Raw genomic sequence first — 22,086 nt, 5'->3', positions numbered from 1 at the left:
CCCAGAGCTGCCGTGGGTAACGGACAGCCTCTGGTAATCCGTCCCATATTGATAGTCCTCTCAGGCTAACATTACTCCCACAACTCACAACACTTTGCTTTCCAATGGGCTGATTAAAGAAGGGATCAATGGGATCAAACAACATCAGAGAGTTGGATGTCCCAACAATTGGACAGGCAGACAGAAGGGAATTAAATACAAACTGGCAGATACGCAGGGACAAGAGATTGGACCTACATACTGAGACAAATACATATTTGAGACAAATACATACTTATTCCAGAAAAGACAAAGTCCTCCCAGACTTGCATAAGTATCCTGCTGGGTTTCAACTGGACAGCAATTAAAGCAATAACAGGAATTCATTTGCATGTTATTTTACTGCCTATGGGTGAATGCCAAATACACAAGGCTAGGCTAGGTCTCATAGTACTTGTATGAGATTTGTAACAAGAATGGGTCTTTTAGATTTGCATAGGTATGGACTTTTCTGTCACATGCTTTTACCTGTCTGCCAGCACCAAGCCACCTCACACAGCGCTCCTGGGCTTGACAACGAGATGCGATTAAGGGACATTTGGGAACAGATTCATGATACCTGATACATCATCCCAGACAATTAGTGAGACAATAAATGAATATTGCATGTCGGCAACTAAGTTAGAGTGACTTTATTCAGTTAGTCGCTTTACATATGTGACACTTACAGTATATCTCAGAAATGAACACAGACGTTTCTGAGACGTGTCATGAGAAATAGGAGACTTTGTAATCTGCTGACTTGATTATGTTTGTATCCCTAAGAGGAAAAAAAGGGAGAGGGATGTAGATGGCAAAGCTATAGAAAGCAGCCTACGTACTGGAATGAGATTGAGGGACACGGATTGGATGCACATCACACGCTGCCAACCAACTAGCAAACCAGCCAATTAACCAACCAGCCAACCCACTCCTCGCAACCTTCCCTCAAAGCTGCACGAATCTGCAGCTCAAGTCTGTGTCCTGTCAAGATCACTTACATAACTACTGGGCCTGTCCCCCCCACCCCCCACACACCCCACCCCCATCACACCCCAAAAAATCGTTTTGAAGAGAAAATTAAAAGAGCTGCAGAATAAGAACAAGAGAACAAGTGAAGCTCTTTGCACCGGTCCAAAAATAGCGTTGTTAGGCGCTGGGTGCTCTTGTCTCCATGGTGACGGCAGCGCAGTCCTCTTGGAGCTCCTGGTGTCTTGTGATGTTGGGAAGAAGACCTACTCAAATGTATGCATAAACACACACACTATATTCCGTTCTCACTCACTGGTTTTCTGTCTCTCAAAACAAGACTTACATCATCCCACTCGAGCGTTTCACAACACAGGATATAAAGGTATGCACTGACTCAACTTCCCATTTTAGCCCAACCAACTAAAGGGATTTTAATACGATTTACCCAGGGCAGACTGGCTTTGCTAAAATGAGAGGTTCAGTATTTCACACCTTTTCATAAAAGGTAGGTAATAAAAAAAAAAGTTACATAATCTTTGTTAATGTACATAAAGATTAAAGGGAGTCAGGTGGCTGAGCAGTTAGGGAATCGGACTAGTCATCAGAAGGTTGCAGGTTCGATTCCTGGCCGTGCCAATTGACGTTGTGTCCTTGGGCAAGGCACTTCACCCTACTTGCCTCGGGGAGAATGTCCCTGTACTTACTGTAAGTCGCTCTGGATAAGAGCGTCTGCTAAATGTAAATGTAAAACTCTGTGAGACCTATTCTTCAGTAATCCTGGGATCAATTCCTCAGCCATAATTCACACACTTTGGAGGTTGGGTACCTAATCTGTTGTTATGTTCCAGATTTTAATCTATGTCGATGGGTTCCTCGGTCAGGCTCAGAGGTAGCACCAATCTGTGCTACCCTCCCCAGGTATCACCAGTGTAGAACGGTTCTACTGATAAGATCTCGACAAAGTTCACCAAATGTCCCTACTGTCATACTGTCGGTTTGCTCAAAACCAAGATAATACTATTCTATGAACGTGTCAGTCAGTGTCAGTACACTGTAGGCCATGTTTAATAATCTCACACACATCCACACACAAAATCAGGGAGACGGAAAGAGTGTGAGAGAGCCAGCGGTCGTGATGACCTCCCCCCGAGCCTTGCAACCCCCCAGCCCTTACCCCTCCTGCCAGGAGAGAGAGGTGGCAGAGTGGGTGGAGGTCTAGTCCTCCTCCCTGAGTGCCCAGGTGGTCTAGGAGGAAATAAATGAGCTTCCCCTCTTCATCATCCCTGCCGGCAATACCTGGTAATCCCTTGGAAATGAAGTGGTCTGCAGCGTTGTGCGTGGGTGTGGATATGCATGTGCTCGCGTAGTGGCAGGTGTGGATATAAGCATGAAGGACAGGGTGTATTAAGAGGGAGTGACATGGCGAGATAGAAGGAACAAGTGCAATATTATGCTGAGATCCCCTGAAGTAGGGAGAGGCTGCTGCGTCAGACCCGTACCAAGAGGACATCATTAGGAGAGCTTCCAGATGCAGTGTAGCCGGTCAACACACCGGAGGTAGGACCACTGCGGGGGGAACGCCACACCACTTAACACGAGAGTAAACACACAGAATGTGACCCACAAAGTGCCTGGGCCCTCCCTTGCACTAAGCCCAGTGCATCTAGGAAGGACTGGAGAGATACGGCCGCTGGAAATAACTGCTCCCGTGTCAGAGCTGAGTGGAGGAGGCAGCAGATGGGCTGGGTTGAAGGGGGAGGGGGGGAGTGAAGGGGATCCTTGGGGATTGAAAATCAGGGGAGGCGGAGGGCATGGGGGGGGGGGGCAGCGGTTTTAGGGAGGTTGGCTGAGTCTTGATGTGGATTGGGTTAAGAGGCTGGAGAGGTGTAGGAGGGCCCCCTCTGTATTTCTGGGGTTTTGAAGCCAACTTGAAACAGTCACCCAGCCCTGCAGCAGGTACAGCTGTTTACCAGCGGCCATGAAATATTCATCCCATAGTGCTGGGTTGGTTGGGATGAAAGCCTAGGGAAGAGTGACAGTAACAGAGATAGAGGTAGAGCACAGAGAGAAATAAAGAGACAGTGAGACAGAAGGAGAGAGAGGGTAACTACATTACAACAAAGTAGACTTAGAGTATCTTTTAAGGCAACCAGTTTGGTAGATCGAAGGTGATCTATCCTGGAGCCAGTTGATTGACATAGCATTAGAGACCGAATGTGAAAGGACAACAAAGGCAACCTTTCACTAGACAGCTCTCTTATCACCTGTCTCTTGCCTGTTGCACCTGGCAGTCTTTCAGCTCCATACGAACTGGTGTGTATGTTCGTGTGTGTGTGTGTGTGCGCTGTGAGAAGTTTTGCGTTTGAGCAGACCTTAATCCCTCCACACTGACAGATGTGACTCTTCATCCCATAGTCTCTTTGACCCAGGCCAGTGGTAGAAGATGTGGGGGAGACTTTACCAGCCGGCCAGGAAGCCAGGGCAGCAAAGCCTACAATATGTCACACAGTGCTTTTGGCTGTGTATTGAAAGTGCCATTTTCAGACCACAGACGGCTTGCTCTGTGTGCCTGTCCTCGGGAAATGGACAGTAAAAGAGGAGAAAAGTGTCTGTTACGTAATGTCTAAAAAATTACGGCGGCTGGCTCTATATTCGCTCACTCTCTTTCCTGCCTCTCTCAATATCCCTGGCTCTCCTTTCTCTGTGTTCCTGCAGTCCTCTGTGGCTGACTCCCTCTCCCCCATCCTTGGCAGAGAAGCTGGGGTGTGGCGAAGGGAGATTGTCAGCTTCCTGGCTCACAAGGTGACAGTAGGGAAAAAAGGTGTCCAGGACGAGCTCTGGGCTGAGGAAGATCTTTGTTTAGCCGCTAAGCGCTAGCTAGCACTAGCTCATGGTTCAGGGGACTCAGAATACTTTTTAGACCGGAGGTGTAACGCAGTTTTCACCTCTGACTAACCTCTTTGTTATTGTGTTTATCTCTTTCTCTGTCTGTCCGCTTCTCTTTATCTCCCTCCCTCCCTATCTCCTTCTCTCCTTAGCCGTGTTCAACCTCATTCCAGTTGGGCTTCGAGTGGTGGCTATCCAGGGGGTTCAGACCAAGCTCTACCTAGCTATGAACAGCGAGGGCTATCTGTACACATCAGTAAGTCTGTTGTTCATTTATTTTTGCTGTGTGTGTGCGTGTGTTTGTAGTGAGTCAGAGTCTCACTCATGGCTTGTTTATTCTCTGTGTGCTGAGGAAAAATTGTAGTACTCTTACCAACTGTTTTTTCTATGCTTAGAAGTAGTCAGCTTTTACTTGATCACTTGTCACACACACACACACATTCCTCACACACACAAACACACACCCACAAAGAGCTGCTACAGACTCATTTACTCCTGAGACCAACGTGTCTAGTTTAGACGTCACAGCCACGTTAGGATAAACTTCTCTTAGCTGCACACAACAATCAACATTCAGAACAGCAGTCCATACTCACATAACAGAGCGCCATTAATTCCTGTCCCCCAGTTCCACAGTGCCGTCCCTGCAGCTCCCCCCCCCCACCCCCCCCCCCCCTGTCTGTGTCATGTGTTGGGACAGGTGCTCCCAGTAGTTTACCATGTGGTGTGAACGCCTCCTTCCTGCAGGTGGCCAGTGTGGGTGTTAGTGGGGGGCCTGGCACCCTGATATGCTGTGGGAGAGGGGTTGACAAGTGTGTGTTTGTGTGTGCGTTGGCACCATCATCCATGTGTTCGCTTGTGCTTCCAAGCTTATATTTATCTAATTAACTTTATCTCAGTGTGTGTTTGCGTGTATTTGTACACAACCTCACGCCCCATGGCTAACCTTCGGGCGGTTGTAGGGAGATGAAATGCCGGTGTTCTGGCAGTGGTCCGGGTTACTATGGCGACATGAGCAGCTGGAAGCTGATGCAGTAAGTGGGCTGAATGAAGCTCTAGTACGCTATCTCCATTACTTATCCAGAGAGAGAGAGAGAGAGAGAGAGAGAGAGAGAGAGAGAGAGAGAGAGAGAGAGAGAGACGAGAGAGAGAGAGAGAGAGCGCCAAAAAGAAAGAGATTCAGAGAGAGGGAGAGAGAAGAATGGGCGGGAGACAAAGGGGAAAGAGTCAACACACAGTTCTCTTATATCATCTCTTTGATAAGTACAATTCAAACAGGAAGTAGGCTCCTTGTGAAGCGGCCATCTCCAATGCATTTCATTGCAGTCAATAATACCTAGTGTTGCTCACTTTTTGGTGGAGTAGACTAAACCTTTCATTTTCTGTCCGAAACTCCCCAGGTTTGAGCCAGACTACAAACTGGGTTTCAGATCAAATCATTAAAGAGCTAAAAAATAAAGAAAAGTTCATTACAATGTCCTGTAATGGCAGATGGATCTTCATCTTTGATGAAATGTGCAAAGTAATGAATAATTCAAGTCGCCAGCCAAAAAAATCATCCTTTTCGTCTGCGCCGCAAAATGTCACCATTGCACAGTGTGTGTGGGTGTGACTAGCAAGAATAACAGGAACACTTACACCTAGCCCCCAGAGTTAGACCAGATGAGCTGTCAATTTGCAAAGGTTCAATCAGAGAGAGAGCATCCTGATGATAGAAACTCATCCCAGGCCTGCATCCCAGGCCTGGTCTACAGCAGGAGCTGTGTGTCTCCCAGGCCTGGTCTATAGCAGGAGCTGTGTGTCTCCCAGGCCTGGTCTACAGCAGGAGCTTTGTGTCTCCCAGGCCTGGTCTACAGCAGGAGCTTTGTGTCTCCCAGGCCTGGTCTACAGCAGGAGCTGTGTGTCTCCCAGGCCTGGTCTATAGCAGGAGCTTTGTGTCTCCCAGGCCTGGTCTACAGCAGGAGCTGTGTGTCTCCCAGGCCTGGTCTATAGCAGGAGCTGTGTGTCTCCCAGGCCTGGTCTACAGCAGGAGCTGTGTGTCTCCCAGGCCTGGTCTATAGCAGGAGCTGTGTGTCTCCCAGGCCTGGTCTACAGCAGGAGCTTTGTGTCTCCCAGGCCTGGTCTATAGCAGGAGCTGTGTGTCTCCCAGGCCTGGTCTATAGCAGGAGCTGTGTGTCTCCCAGGCCTGGTCTATAGCAGGAGCTTTGTGTCTCCCAGGCCTGGTCTATAGCAGGAGCTTTGTGTCTCCCAGGCCTGGTCTACAGCAGGAGCTTTGTGTCTCCCAGGCCTGGTCTATAGCAGGAGCTGTGTGTCTCCCAGGCCTGGTCTACAGCAGGAGCTGTGTGTCTCCCAGGCCTGGTCTACAGCAGGAGCTGTGTGTCTCCCAGGCCTGGTCTACAGCAGGAGCTTTGTGTCTCCCAGGCCTGGTCTATAGCAGGAGCTTTGTGTCTCCCAGGCCTGGTCTACAGCAGGAGCTTTGTGTCTCCCAGGCCTGGTCTATAGCAGGAGCTGTGTGTCTCCCAGGCCTGGTCTACAGCAGGAGCTTTGTGTCTCCCAGGCCTGGTCTATAGCAGGAGCTTTGTGTCTCCCAGGCCTGGTCTATAGCAGGAGCTTTGTGTCTCCCAGGCCTGGTCTACAGCAGGAGCTTTGTGTCTCCCAGGCCTGGTCTATAGCAGGAACTGTGTGTCTCCCAGGCCTGGTCTATAGCAGGAGCTGTGTGTCTCCCAGGCCTGGTCTATAGCAGGAGCTTTGTGTCTCCCAGGCCTGGTCTACAGCAGGAGCTGTGTGTCTCCCAGGCCTGGTCTACAGCAGGAGCTGTGTGTCTCCCAGGCCTGGTCTATAGCAGGAGCTTTGTGTCTCCCAGGCCTGGTCTATAGCAGGAGCTGTGTGTCTCCCAGGCCTGGTCTACAGCAGGAGTCTAGATGTTTCCCTGTGTAATTATCTGATCAAACCAATCACAGGCTCGCAAACACAGGCACGAGGAACCTCGCTGCTCAACACGCCTGAGGGGCCAAATAGATAAATAATAAAACTGTACGCCCCCCCACACACACACACACACCCCCCCCACCCCTCCCCCAACACTGTATTTAACAACACTCCCCAACAGTGCTGCGTTCCTAGTGAGTGGCTTTAATGATACGAGCTAGGCAGTCGGTAATTAAAATCTATGTATTTGCCAACTCGCTGCTTTAATTGGGAGTCAGGTGGCTGAGCGGTGAGGGAATCTGGCTAGTAATCCGAAGGTTGCCAGTTCGATTCCCGGTCATGCCAGCTGACGTTGTGTCCTTGGGCAAGGCACTTCACCCTACTTGCCTCGGGGGAATGTCCCTGTACTTACTGTAAGTCGCTCTGGATAAGAGCGTCTGCTAAATGACTAAATGTAAATGTAAATTGAATACAAATTGATACGGTAAGACTTCCCGGACTGTGTAGGACTAGGCTACATAACATGCTCAGTCTGCTAGGAGCATTCCTGTATTGATACAAGGACAGGGAGAGAACTAGAGAGAGAGATCGAGGGAGGAAGGAGACACTCAGAAATGCAATATTTATAGCAAAGGTTGTATGTAACACACCTGTGTGGTGGTGAATCATAGTAAGCTGAAAGGCCTGGGCTAAGTGTCTGTCTGTGCCTTTGTGTTGCTGTAGACTGTAGCAGAGAGAGAGAGAGCTAGAGAGAGGGTGTGCGAGGTAGAGAGAGAAATCAGAGGTGTGTGTGGGGGGGAGGGGGGTGTTCCATATGTATACAAGGCTCTGAACTCCCCCCCCCCCCCCCGGCTGTATCATTAGCTATGTCTCACTCATTTCCATTTGGATGTTTGTTTTAAACCAACTTCAAGGTTGCGTTCCATATTACACTGCCTCTCCACTTGAAAACAATTGTACTCATATGTTGTGCTACCTTAACCTTTGATCAAGCTCCTTAGAAGAGGTTAAAACAGTGATTACCTGGCTCAATTACAGCAACACAGTATGTCTAGAATTTTCACTAAAGCTCTTTACAGCTGGTGATCTGAGCTAAGATGCTATTGTTCCTGGAGCAGGAATATTCTTATTGCCATTTTTATTGGATGATTGCTGGATGAGAGTGCTGCTATGGTAGACTAACAGTTGCCTGTAAGCCGTGCACTGAATCCAGCCAATGGCAGGCCAGCTTTGCAGGGAGATCCCCAATCAATGGTGGCGACGCAGTGGATGACGCAGGTTAGCTGGGGAGGGGGGGGAGGGGGGAGCGGGGGAGGGGGGGGAGGGGGGGAGGGGGGGGTGAGGGGGGGAGGGGGGGGAGGGGGGGGGGGAGGGGGGGAGGGGGGGGAGGGGGGGAACGACTGCTGTGAGCTCGCTACAGAGGAGGCGTCCCCTTTTGGATGGTGTGTGTCTGTGTGTGTGGTCTCATCTCATATACAATATAGACATTTCTTCATGTGCATGAATGTCATCTCAAATTCTACCTGTTCAGATATTTTGTATTTGAGTATTTGATCCCCTTCTGAGATGCTTCTTGCGTGTGTGTGTGTGTGTGTGTGTGTGTGTGTGTGTACTGCGTGTGTACTGCATGTGCTGCATGTTGGAAGACAGAGCACGGGAGAGAGGAGTGAGAGGAAGAGTGCACGTGTGTGGGTGAGGGACCAGCAGAGATGGATTCATTCAGCGGTGTCACAGTGTGTGGGAGAAAAGGGAATCAATTAAACATGTGTTTTTCACTGGATGTTCTCGTCTTCTGCACTCTCTTCTTACATAGAAGAGTCGCCTTCGCCATACCATACGTGCTACACTGTCTAAGGAATTCGATTAATTAAACAAATTTTTTCGTTAACAAAACCACTCTCAGTTTAATGCTTTTTTTTCTAATCAAGTAGGGCACCTCTAGAAAACGTTTCTAATGTATTCTGTTTTTGTTATTGCCCTGGGATCAGTGGCAGCCGTGGAGGATGGGCTGGGTGTGTTTGAGGCAGAGGACAACACTCAATAGTGTCTGGGTTTTCTCTGGAGGTGCCTTTGATGTGGAGCCTTTCGTTGTCTACGGTGGGTCTGTGGGATTAGACCCTGGAGCATTAGAGTGTCAGACTCGTCCTGTACAGGCTTGGAAGCTCTGGAGATACTTGCATCACGTGCATAAGCACTATACTATTCACACGGCCACGAAGGAGTTTGAAATCATGCTTGGCAAAAGGCTTGTACAAAATCGACATAGCGTTAGAAGATAGACACTGTTTTTAATTCTACTGAAGCCTATTGAGTGTGTGAGGGTATCGTGTGTGTTTAAATGAATGTATGTGCCTACGCTGGTAAGCCGTTGTTTGATATGTGCTCTAGTTGACACTCAAGCTTTTACAACCATAGAGTAAGCAAGCACAAAGCAAAATAGCCTCACCCTCATCGTGTTTCTCTCCACTGAACTGCATCATTAACTAGCCAGGGTGTGTGTGTGTTCGTGTGCTCACCTATTTGCCAAGGGTCTTATCCAGCAGCTTAAAAAGGGCCAACTTCTATCCTAAAAAAAAAAAACATAGTAAAAGTGTTATTGTCCAGGATGGTGGAAGAAAGCTTTTCAGCCTGCTGGCCCTCGGTGAACAGGCTGGGAGGCTGTTAAGCTGTGTCGAGCAGAATTAGTTTGCCCGAGCTGCGGCGCCATTCATTTTGTGAGGCTCCTGGGTTCTGGTGTTGTGGAAGGAAAGCTAGCAAACTGTTCCTCCTTAATTGTATTGGCATAATTGGTGTGATTAGAGCTAGAATATGGCTGCAGCCAGATGTGCATGGGGCCGCCACCTCTATTGATCTGGGCTCCTCGATAGAAGAATCCATAACTTTACAGTGGGAAATCAAATCCATTATGGTAGTATTTCTCCTTTTGAATGGGGGGTGTTAATGGGTTTTAATTCCCCTTGTGCAGACCTTTGATTCCAGCTTCAGAGTGAATTGTAATGGATTGTGTTTCCTAAGCTCCCACATCTGTGGAATATTCATGTGAGTGTCTGAAGACTGCAACATTTGGTGTGCACGTGCGTGCGTCATGTGCCTTCTTGCTCTGTAACTAGGTGCATGTGTATCCTTTTGAGAGAGCGAGAGTGTGTGTGTCCCCCCCCCTAGTAGTTAAATTATATGGATCTGAGGCTCTACGATTAGCCCGTAGAGTCTAGTGTGTGCATGTTTTTCTATGTATGTGTACCTTTTTACTCTGTGTGTGCGTGTGTAGTTCTGTGAGTGAGTGTAGTTCTAAGTGTGTGTGTGTGTGTGTGTCTACCCTCCGCAGGGAGCATTATTGTGAGAGACACCTGGGGAGAGAGAAGGGCTCTGGAGCGTTGGAGCCCGCTCTCTAAACCAATAGGATCTGTCAGCCCCCCTCTGACATCCCCCTTTTCAGTGGTATAAGGAAAGAAGTGGAGGGAGAGAGGGAGAGAGGGAATGAGTGATTTCTGAGATTAAAGGAGAGAGGAATAGTGGTCAATTACTTGAAATGGGGGAGAGAGATAGAAAGAGAAATATGGGTGCTGTGAGAGGGAAAAAAGAAGAGAAATGGAGAGACGTGGAGAATAAGTGTGCAAAGAACTCCAAACTCAAAGAAGTGAAAGGCCGCATTGAACTAGCGCAGTGCTCAGTAACATACATCTGACACACATGCGCACACTCATACACAAACACACCCACACGCTCGCAGTAATGCACGGACCCCATCCGCCTTCCCTCGCCTTTCTGTCACACACTCACGCCCACGCACACATCCAAACTCTTCGGTCGTCTTTGCGTAGGAGTGTAAATGTACAGATGCAAAAATACTGACGTACAGAAGGAGCCACGTGTGAAGGTAAGGAGACTATGTTGGTAGGGGGAGGTGGCAGGAATTGCATTCTGGTTTGGGTGGGGGAGGGGGTGGGGGAGGGGGGTGGTGGTGGTGATGGTTTTGGGGGCTAGCAGAGTTTCCCCATGCAGTGGCAGCATGGAAAGGATGGTGGGTCACAGGCAGGGATGTAGTGGGGGCTAAACGCACGTGAACGCCGTTTACGCACCTCCCGAAATTCGGAAATAACGTTTATCCAACTCTAAATTGCAGAAATTGCGTTTATCCACCTCTAAATAGCGTTTATGCGCGTTTACGAACATCTAAGTTCCCTGCACCTCGTATTCTGCCGTTGGAATAATCCGAAATAAATTTGGTGTAATTTTAAAACACCAAAAACTAAATTTCATATTGTTTAATATATAAACGCTGTAGTCTGAATCATTTCATCTGCGCTGTATGGTCTTTGACCCTCCAATCAATGCGTTGCGGCTGCGGTGGCGACACCAATCAGGATCCACGAAGTACACACATACACGTTGTGGATTAGTCTACCTGTTCGGAATGGATTAATTAGCCATGGATATCAGGCGATTTTTGAAGAGACCATCGAGTGCTCCCACTCCCACAGATGCCCGCAAAAGGCCTCAAGTACAGAGTAAGATCAATTCACGTTTGTAAACGTTGTTTTGGTCTGCACAACATCACATTAAGACAGGGACAACGGCTATCCTACTATTATTAACCTTCTTTTAAATACGATGATGCAGATACAAGCCAACCTTACCGGTCCCATCCAAATAGGCCTAATGAAACGTGAAAATGAATAAATAAACAGGGTTCTCAAGCCTATGTGAAAGGGCTGAAATACGTGTGGGGGGGGGGGCTTGAAACAGACGTGAAAGCTCGTCTCGGGGGGGGGGGGGGTGCTTGACGACCCTGTAAATAAATAAATATTAAAATTCATAGTTTACCCACCTCTATTTTTACCACTACACCACTGGTCACAGGGCTCTAAGCAACGTGACTGCAGTACACAATCACAGATTGCATGCCTACGTGTGTGTACGTGTGTGTGCTTATGAATGCTCTTCTCACACACACTGGTTTATCTGCAGTATATTTCTACACAGGCTCCATCCAAAATTGCATCATAGACAATTGTAATCATAGACAATTTAACTCCTGGAATCTCTCTCTCTTTCTCATCCCTCGGTTATTTGTCAGCCTAATTAGCTGGCTCACTAATTATGGTACCGTAGAATACATTGTTCTTTATTGCATATTTTCACCACTACCCTGTAGTGACGGAGCGTGGTGGAGCTGCGTGGTGGAGCTGCGTGGTGGAGCTGCGAGGCCTGATGGGAGGGAGAGCCTCCAGCGGTGTAACGTCAGGGCCGGGACTCAGCTCATCAACTCAATATGAGCTGTTCCTGGGAGAAAGCCCATCTTTTCTAATGGGATCATTTAAAGGCCATTTATGCACACTATTTCATCATAGACAGGCGTGTTGTGTGTGTGTGTGTGTCTGTGTTAGAGGGTCCGTGGGAGTGGGTGATGGGGGGGGGGGGGGGGCACGACTGAGATCATTTCCATGCAGATAGCTTTTCCCTCTCCATCTCTATTTTTTCAAAATGATGTTCCCTCGCTCCAATATGCAGTGCTGCTTCTAGCTGGGACAGAGGGATGATTAAAAAGATGGGGATATGAGTTTCACTTAACAAAGGCCATTTACCATTGACTCTAGGAAAACCACTGGAGCCTATTGAGAGGCCTCTGAATGTATCTGTCAGTCACAAGCCTGATCAAGTATGCACCCTTATTGATGGGGTGGGGCATCCCCCAAATCTGGCAAACCTCTCCGTCTTGGCGCAAAGAGTGTACGCATTTGTGTATGCGTCTGTCGTCCATCGACTTTCACTCCACTCCACGGTGACTGCGGTGAGCCAAATCCACATAAGCTCGTTTATGTAGGTAGAACAGGAGTCCTGGCTCAAAAGCTGAACACTTTCCCACACAGCTGCTGGCTAGCATAGCTAAAGACTCAGCAAGCAGGACACAGCTCTGTCACTGATTCTGGCTACCCAGATTAGCATTGATGCTCATAGTGTGGACCAGGAAGAAGAGGAAGTGTCATAGAGGACTAGAGGGGCCAGAGAACCAGAGGAAGAGAACCTGCCAGAGTGTACTGTGCTGGAGTGAGAAAGTGTTGCTGATGTATTGTGTGCATTTTTAGTGGCTTTTAATCAAGTGTCCATGTCTCCACACAGGCTAGACAAATGGCATGTCTGGCTCCAGAAGGCTGGGTGATACATTGTTGGGCCACAGAAGAAACGAAGCACAGAGCATTAGTGGAAAAACAGCCCTATTACTGCCTCTTTACACTGCTGACCCTTATGTTCAGAAGGTGTTTCACAGCCATCCGTGTGAAGGTGCAGAACCTTCCGGCAGCTATCTCTGTTTTGGGGCGAGTTCCACCACATCAGATTCAGCCTCCCTGCCTCAGCCTTGCTCTAGACATTGTTGTTGTTTATGCAATTATCATAATTATAATTAATTACCTTTCACCAGATTTTTCGGTTTAATCCGAATGCTCTCTCCAAAAGTAGATTTGCATTTAGGCACCATGGGTTCAATTGATTTTAATTAATCTGACCTCCAAATGGAGGCATTAACTTGCCTCGGTGCCAGTGGAGCTTTTACGTAAGTGCCACAGCCTTTTTGGGAAAAAAAATTTAACTGTAAAGAGGATATGCCGGTAGGTGGGTGGAGCACCTGCTGTTGTCATGGGGATTGTGTTGTTTATCTATCCTGACACAGACCTACTGCTTTACCTGTCTGGACACATTTAGCTGTAGTTAGAGGATCAGGAATATACAGAAACACAGACACTACAGACCCAGTGAGAGACATATACGGTACATGGAGATATCGGCACATACACCCACACTTACACATACAGACAGACACAGACAAGCCAGACAACCACCCCAGCAGGACAGGAGAGGCAGGGATGATCCCAGAAACATCCCAGCAGGACAGGAGAGGCCGGGATGATTTCAGAAACACCCCAGCAGGACAGGAGAGGCAGGGATGATCTCAGAAACACCCCAGCAGGACAGGAGAGGCAATGATGATCTCAGAAACACCCCACCAGGACAGGAGAGGCAAGGATGATCTCAGAAACACCCCACCAGGACAGGAGAGGCAAGGATGATCTCAGAAACACCCCACCAGGACAGGAGTTGCAGCGATTAACCCAGAAACGCCCCAGCAGGACAGGAGAGCCTTTGGGGTTGTGTCTCTCTGAGGCAGTCTGAGAGGAGATCAGAGGCAGAGCTACCAGCAGACAAGTTGCTTTTTACAGACATTGATTTACTTTGCGTTTCCTCAAAGCAGACTATTGATGACCTGGTGAACTGTCATGAACCATAGACAGACAGGTATCCCACTGGTCTAAGACTCAGACTTTTTGACAGACTTGGAAGTCTGTAGGCTAAGGCCAAATACAAACACTTGTAGAAATGTTCCCTTCATGCCCCCAGCTGTAAGAATATACTCTGTCCACCAAGTAGTCAGTAGCAATCGGCTTGTTCTGGTTGGTTGCTGTACTCAGGTCTTTATAATTCTAGGTATCTTGAGAATTTAGACCAATTTGAACAAGGTTTCTTTCTGGTTAACCAAGGGCCTAGCGGAGACCGAGGTCTGTCTTAAGAGTAAGTCTCTGTGGTGGTGTCATGTCATCTGTTCCATGTGACTACATGCCTGTGTTCTTATCACCTTGTCTGGGCTGGCAATGTTTCTGCTGGTGACAACAGCGAGGGTCGAGAGGAGAGGGTCACTGGTCCCTTCTGTGTGAGGCTGAGAGCCCGGTGTTCATGACTGAGGTAAACTGGGGTAGGGAATGAGAGATGACTGGGTAATCTGGATGGGTTAGAATAGGACCATTTTGCTTCATAGTAGATACATATTTGTATTCCGAGCATGATATTCTTTTTCTTTGAGGGTTTCATCGTTAATCCAATTTAAGATCATTGTGATGACTGTGCATTGTACCGTATACACATAACCATATAACCCAGAGTAGATACAAGTTTGGACACCCGTTTAATCATTCTAAGTGCTCCCTTTGGAGCTCCTGTGCCAGCGAATCCATGTCCACTGACGCCGTTTATTGACGAGCTGCTGTGTGACAGTGTCCCAGTGTTAGTCATGATCGCATAGCAGATCTTCACACTCTCGCTGGAGGGACACGTCATCCGTCTCATCACGGACATCCACCAACGCATCCTCCCCCGGTAACAACCGGTTCCAGTTGAACCTTTCCCACGATGAAAGTCATATCCATTCTGTTCTCTAATTAACTGTCTTTACGCTCTCGCTACATCCAACAATACTTGATATTTCCCCCCTGTACAACTAAATGACATTTCAAGTGTCATTTTGTCGTTTTTCTTGGGGCGCAGATTGGTCCCAGGGAAGCTAATGAATCAGAAAGCAGTTGGAAAGTAATTAGCAGCCAAGAGAAAGCAGGAGACAGCCGTGTCCTGAGCTGTGGCTTGTGTTGTCTGACCAGATAAGTCCAATTATGTTCTATATAGACATCTTTAAGAACATTCCAGAAATGTAACCAAATATTTGAGGTGATGGTCACACGCTGACACATTCACGCATACACACGTGTGCACATATACACACACACACACACAAATACTGTATATCCACATATACAAATACACAGACACGCCAATATCCACTTTTGTGCGCACACACTCACACTTGTCGGTAGTGCGCTGGGAGATAAACAGCAGCTTTATGTTTTACAAGCCAGGGGAGCGGCAGTAATGATCTAGTTCTGGGGAACTGAGACTTGAGACAAATGTGGACAGCAGAGGGGAAAAGATGACACACACTGCAGTTTGGTGTAGGGAAGCAAAATGAGGTAATTTGGAGAGAGCTGGAGAGAGAGGGTGGAAGAGAGGGAGAGATATGACAGAATCTGAAAAATATCTCTAAAGAGTCCCTGAGGCTTCCAGTGGATCTAGCTCAGTGCTCCACGCAACCGCCAATTCATTAGTATAGAGACAGAGGAGCCTGGACATTATGCAACATCTGCAGCACACACACCCATACACACTGTAGCGCTTGAACCTATTGGTGGCATTTAGAGATTCATTTGTTTATTTATTCCTAGAAGAGAGAGAAAGGTAGTCATTCTGTATAGATATGTCAGATATTAATGATACTGTAGATATAAATCAACTTATTCCAGAACAATGCTCAACATGACCACATCCTCCTCCTGCTTATTAATTGCTCCATACATAATCAAATATTTAAAGGATGAATGTTTAATCATAGCAGATCTTTAATTAATAATCCTCTATATCTTTGTCATATAGGAATAAATTATTCAACATGATGAACATAATAGCTTTTGAGAGCTTTTAATTTGAGATGTGGAAGTCTTGAATCAGATTCTTTAAAAATACATTCTGCTTCGGTGTGTGTGTGTGTGTGCATGTTCGAATGCTTGTTTTGTTAGCCCTTAGTTGTAGTAATGAGGTTCCACATGAATGTCAATTTCACATTAGTGAAATGGACCTTGAAGACCTTGAATGTCGGTCTGAGTGGTGTCCACCTTGTACATCCTTCAGCTGTGTTTCATCCTGTCTCCTCTCTCTCCCCCCCCCCCCCCCCCCCCCCCCCCCCCCCCTGTATCCTCCCAGGAACACTTCACCCCGGAGTGTAAGTTCAAAGAGTCGGTGTTCGAGAACTACTATGTGACGTACTCGTCCATGATCTACAGGCAGCAACAGTCGGGTCGAGGCTGGTACCTTGGCCTCAACAAGGAGGGGGAGATCATGAAGGGGAACCACGTCAAGAAGAACAAACCAGCAGCCCACTTCCTCCCCAAGCCTTTGAAAGGTCAGTTACTGTTCTGCCAATGCAGAGTCTTTTTCCAGGCTTCCTTCAGTGGTCTTTGTTGTACATATACTCTTGATCTGTGGTGTCCTGCGGAGAACCGTGTCAGGAGAGTTCCGACATGCAGAAGGTGTTTTTAAAGTCTGTTGGTTATTCAGTGTGGCGTGGAACACGACGCTTTGGCGGTGGTTATTTATTCCGGAGAGGAAAGTGGGCCTCTCTTTTATTACGTTTCCAATTCCCCATACCTATGCTTTGTCTTTATCTCCGTCGTTCGCTATAACCTTTTCTCCGCCTCTCTCTCTGCCTGCTGATATCCTTGTGGCTCTTCTCCTAGCCCCCCCACCCCACCCCACCCACCCACTCGACCTGCATCGGGGTGATGGTGTATCGGGGTGATGGTGTGTGGACAGAACCATTGAGGTGATCCAGCTGCTGTTAACGCTCTACTGAAGCCACGCGGACGAGAGGCAGAGGCAGTGTCTGTGGCTGGAAGCTGTTGGGAACGCTAAAGTTCCCTCACTTTGAATAGAGATGGCTAGGTCCTGTCGTATTCCAGACACGTCAAAATTGTGCTCCACTCATTCCGGCCAGACATCCTGTCCATCCTGAACCCTATCCTGAGGATAGGGTTCAGGATGAGTAGGGAGGGAGGGAGGGAGGGGGTGGTAGGGGCGGATACAGCTCGCGCTTTTGAAAAGGCCACAGGTCCTTTCATCGAGAACAAGACACATACTTACCTGTCAACAGAGTGAGAAAGAAAGAGAGAGAGAGAGAGAGAGAGAGAGAGAAAAAAGCATCAACTAGATGAAAAAGGAGCTTTCAGATGAGATTCAGCCTCCGTGAGCAAAAGACTCGCTGGCAAATTATTCACCCGATGAGGAAAGAGCGCGGAGCAATTTCTTTTGAGGGGCTGATCAATTGTTAAGTTGTTGCCATGATTTGGATCTGTCAAAGCTCGGCGCTTACGTGCCGCTCTGATTCTAGCACACAGAGAATGCCGACTGCGCTGGATTCAATTGTGACAGACACGTCTGTATTGACGCATCGTTAAAAAGAAATCGCAAGCTTTAAGTCTAGCTTTTCCCTACAATAAGGGCGTAAGTTCATAGACAAGCGAAAAACGTTTCCCTACAGCCGAGGAGGAGAGGAGCGGCATTCCTGGTTTTCACCAGACGTCCCCTTTGGGGTCTGCTCCTTTCATCGTCTGGCCAGCAGCTCGTTAGGAACCCTCATCTGCCCTGTGAAATCTCTGCGATAACTTTTCACTTTCACTTAACTACCCATACAGGGGGCCCAGCACGCAACACCACTCAGAGAATGATTGCCTTGCCGTCCTCACAGATAGAGATAAAGAGAAAAAGAGAAGCAGAAAGAGATGGAGGGACACAAGTAGAAAATAATAGGTCGAGGGCGTGCATCAACAGTTATGTGTGAGAAGATACAAAGATGAAGTGCGCAACTGGAGTATTTTATATATTTAAAAGACAAAGAGTCATTGTATGCAGACAGGCAGAATAACAAAAGTAGAATGTGTCGGCTACGAGATTCACTTTCATACCCATGCATGTAAAATATTCACAGAGTATTTACCAACAACTACAGATTATACCAAAAACAAACATTCCTACTCTAAATGTATCTCTTATCTAGAATTCCAGATGTAGCTTGCAGAGCCTTAGAGAAGGAGAGGACATGACTGTGAGCGAAAGACAGAAGCATTTGTTCCAGCAGCTCATAAAGATTGGGAGGCAGCCGCAGCGTTACAGCCGCAGCATTACAGAGGACCAATTAAGGAGCCTTCTCTGCATTGGCAGCGGCTTGTCCTCCAGCCGCTCCTCGTACCCCCTCCGGTTCCAGATCACCAGCCCCAGTCCCCATAGCTTCCCTACTCATCCTCATCCTCACCTCCCTTTTCTTCTCTCTCTTTCTCTCTCTCTCTTTCTCTCTCTCTCTCTCTCTCTCTTTCAAACACACACACACTTTCGCTCTCTTTTTCAATTTCTCTTTCACACTCGCTCTCCTTCTCTCGCTTCAGATGTGGTGGGTGAGAGGGTGTGTTTGATCAGCATCAATTTAGAGGCGGTTTGACAGATCCTTGCAGACTTACTGTGATGACACACACACACACCACCAGATCTCTCTGTAACGCTGGGTCGGGAAAAGAAAATGACGGAGAGAGAGAAGTAGAAGAATGGAAGCATAGAAGAGTGGATTGATGATAGTAGAAAAGACGAGGTTGGAGGTGGACATGGACCGCAACCCCAGGGTTAGGTGTTCAGCTATGCAGTCACATTAACGCCACGGCTAATAAGTCCCAAATCGATCCCTGCTGCTTCTCTTTGTGGTCCTCTATTGATTGGCTCGTGGAAGCAGAAGATGCTTTGTGCACAGCTGCTGTCACCAGAAAGTCAAGGCTAAAGGAAAGTGTCTTTGTAGTGTCAGGTTGCAGCCTTCACCCCATCTCCCTCAGGACCAGGGCATCAAACAGCATTGTGGACACATGATCCCAAACCCTCCATGCTGGAACCCAAGAAGTTCCACTTCAGATGATGGCAGTCTCTCCTGGAAAGTTAGAGAGCATCGCACAATGCCGGTGCACCCTGTATGCAGCGTGCACGCAAGGAGAAAGCACGACATGTTGAATTACTTATGTCTTGCAGTAGTTATAAGAACACTTTCTGTCCTCAAAAAGATGTTGTAGGTTTTTGCTCTCCTTGCTGCAGTGTGCATGGTGTAATGTTACAGTCTTGAGTGATACACATCAGAGCTCCTTGCTTACTGGTAAACATTTTGAGCAATGGAATTGAAGCAAAATGGTTTAAATTGACAATATCTTTATTCTATTATATTGTATTTGATCCTAATATGTTAGTATTAAGTTGGATAATTATTCCCCCACAGCACACCCTATCATTAGGTTCATCCTAGGACTGTCCATCAACCATATCATTTTTCCAAGTTCATGATCGAGTTCTCCTCTACGGTTTTGTCCATTCTGTGTGTCCCTACGGTGGCTGTGTATAGCCCATGAATTCAGCTCCAAACTGCGAAGGCTCACTGCCCTGTCCTCTGCTCTGTCTGTCTCTCCAGTGGCCATGTACAGGGAGCCCTCTCTCCACGACCTGACGGAGTTCTCCCGCTCCGGTAGCGGCACGCCCACCAAGAGCCGAAGCGCCTCGGCCGTGCTGAACGGGGGCAAGGCCGTGAGCCAGCACGAGTCCACGTAGCCTGCCGGGGCCTAACCCTAACACCGCCACCCGGGCCGGACGAAGACGCCTTACCTCCAGAAGAGCGTAACTCCAAGCAGACTTCTCTCTCCAAAACCATCGGCAGTTCAGGACTACTACCACGGCAACCACCACCACAAACACCACCACAAACCACACTAGAATACACTCCATTAGGTCAATCTTTCTTTTATCTACACACTGTAGCATCAACAGCAAACCACGTTTCACATCAACCCCACTTTGAAAACACTTGACTTACATATAAAAGAAGACACTTGCACAATGTTTCTTTTTCTGTATATCACTCTATGGATGTAACGACTGTGTAACCAGTTAGAGCATCTTTTAAGGTTTTCTTTTTCTCTTACCAGATGACAGTGACCAGTTTTCCTAGGTCCTGTTCATTTAGACAACCCTTGCATCTGTTGGCTAGGTCAGTCAGGCGGTCAGGGCAACTACATTTGGCCTGCCCAGGTTGAGAAACGCCCCTGTCCTCTGCGTCACCAATGCTTCTGTGAATACGAAGCCACACACCCCTGGTGGTGTGGGCGGGCCAACCCTGCCGGAGCTGCAGTCAGACAACCAGAAGGTAGCTCTCCTGCGTTCTAGTGCACACGCTCAGAGACTGAGCTTTCTAGCATCGGAAAACAAAGCCTACATTCAGCTGACCTGAAACCTGGTGTGGAAAGCATGGCTCTGACACTTTTTTTGTTTGAGAGACGTATGCACCTTGCTTTGCAAATTTCCGAATGATGAATTCGCTGAGAGCTTTTTCTTTAGATTCATTATTTTTCTGTTTTATTTTTGTATCTCCCTCTTGTTGGTGTTGTTCTCCCCGTTCCCCAATCCTCACCACCCCCTCTCAGAACTTGTGTTTTGTTGCTTATTCCACAATGAAAGGTTCCAGAACACCAAAGATAGAGCTGACAGAGAGTCCCTTTAAGCTGTATAAACCACGCCAATATACAGGCACAGCTGGAAATGCTAGGAAATACTACACTATTTTTGGGGTTTTGTACGTTTTTGACAAGGCAAAGTGTTTTAGGCTCGAGAGAAAAAGAAATGGACGAAGCGATTTCACAACCCATGGGAGTTGTAGACTGGTTCAGTGTTCTAGAAAGTGCACTCTCAGAAAGAGGGGTAGAGAGAAAGAAAGGGAGAGAGAGAGAGAGAGGTATGATTTGACTGTTCAGTGTTCCCATCCCTCTGTTTCTATTGTGTCACTTTGTCTCTGTCTTTTGTCCCTGTGATCTGTTTCTCCCCCATGTGCTTGTGTCATGCCTTGCCCCCCTGCCTTCCCTGCCTCCCCCAAACTTTATTGGCCAAGTCTGTACTCCATACAGACATGCTAAGGCCCCCACCCAGGACTCTTGTTTCGTGTTTGAGTAACTTATCGTGGTGACAATTTTCTATCTAAAAAAAATTATAATAAAGAAAAAAAAGAATACTGTGGAATTGTAGGTGGCTTAACATTTTATAGGATATGTCATATTTGTAAAAGTGGAGAAAAAAAAAGAAAAAAAAAAGACGAACATCTTCCGTTTCTTGCACAGGGCATGTATGAACACGGTTGTGTACAAAGAGGACCCCTTTTTGTGGGCGAAGTACTCTTTCCCTTGAGCTGCATAACTTCTTCATATGGTACATGCTTTTGGGAGGCTTTTGTTTGTTGGTTTCTTTTGGGGGGTTTGTAGGTGAACCTATCTGTTGCATGGAGACAGCTGGGACTTCTGGACTAGAGCTGCATGATGTAGGCTATGTGTATTAACCCATGTTGGATCATGTGTTCCAATCTACCAGGATAAAACTGAAAAACAACACGTACAGGCAGACAGTGTTCTGCCTGCTACTTTCCAGTTGTTTGTTATTTGTTGTATACACAAAATGCACTGAATAAAATGTTTATATTAAGATATACTTTTAAAATGTGTCCTCTCTTTCCTTAATTTGGACTCACTTTCTTCAAACCTTTGCTCCATAATCTCCATAAGATAGGGATACGGTGGATGAGGAATACCTTCATAGGAAATGATCCAATGCTTTCTGTTGTTCACACATGCAGCCACTGTACACACTCCAACTGTATAACAGGACATGAACTAGTGTTGGTGCAGCATTAAGATAGACTACTGAACACACTGTAGACGGCTGGTGTCTAACCATAAGGGAGGATGAGTACCTGGGCTAAGTTAAACCTTACGATCAACGTTTTTCAGCCCTTTTCCCGTTTGTTTGTTTAAGTTGATATTAATGGTTGTCTTCTCTCAGCCATAC

General features: G+C 47.4%; 1 protein-coding gene across 1 annotated transcript in view; it reads left to right on the top strand.

Moving 5' to 3' along the window:
- Positions 1-21,696, top strand: part of fgf13a (fibroblast growth factor 13a) — a gene marked incomplete in the record, with an annotated part of 81,973 nt that extends 60,277 nt beyond the window's left edge. The window contains 3 exon segments of the mRNA XM_067248001.1: positions 4,029-4,132; positions 16,384-16,582; positions 19,673-21,696. Of these exon segments, the coding sequence (XP_067104102.1) occupies positions 4,029-4,132; positions 16,384-16,582; positions 19,673-19,809 (440 nt within the window).
- Between the last annotated feature and the right edge of the window lie 390 nt (positions 21,697-22,086).

Source organism: Osmerus mordax, chromosome 12 (assembly GCF_038355195.1).
Source record: "Osmerus mordax isolate fOsmMor3 chromosome 12, fOsmMor3.pri, whole genome shotgun sequence".
Taxonomy (NCBI): Eukaryota; Metazoa; Chordata; class Actinopteri; order Osmeriformes; family Osmeridae; genus Osmerus; species Osmerus mordax.
This window is presented reverse-complemented; position numbering and strand designations above follow the sequence as displayed.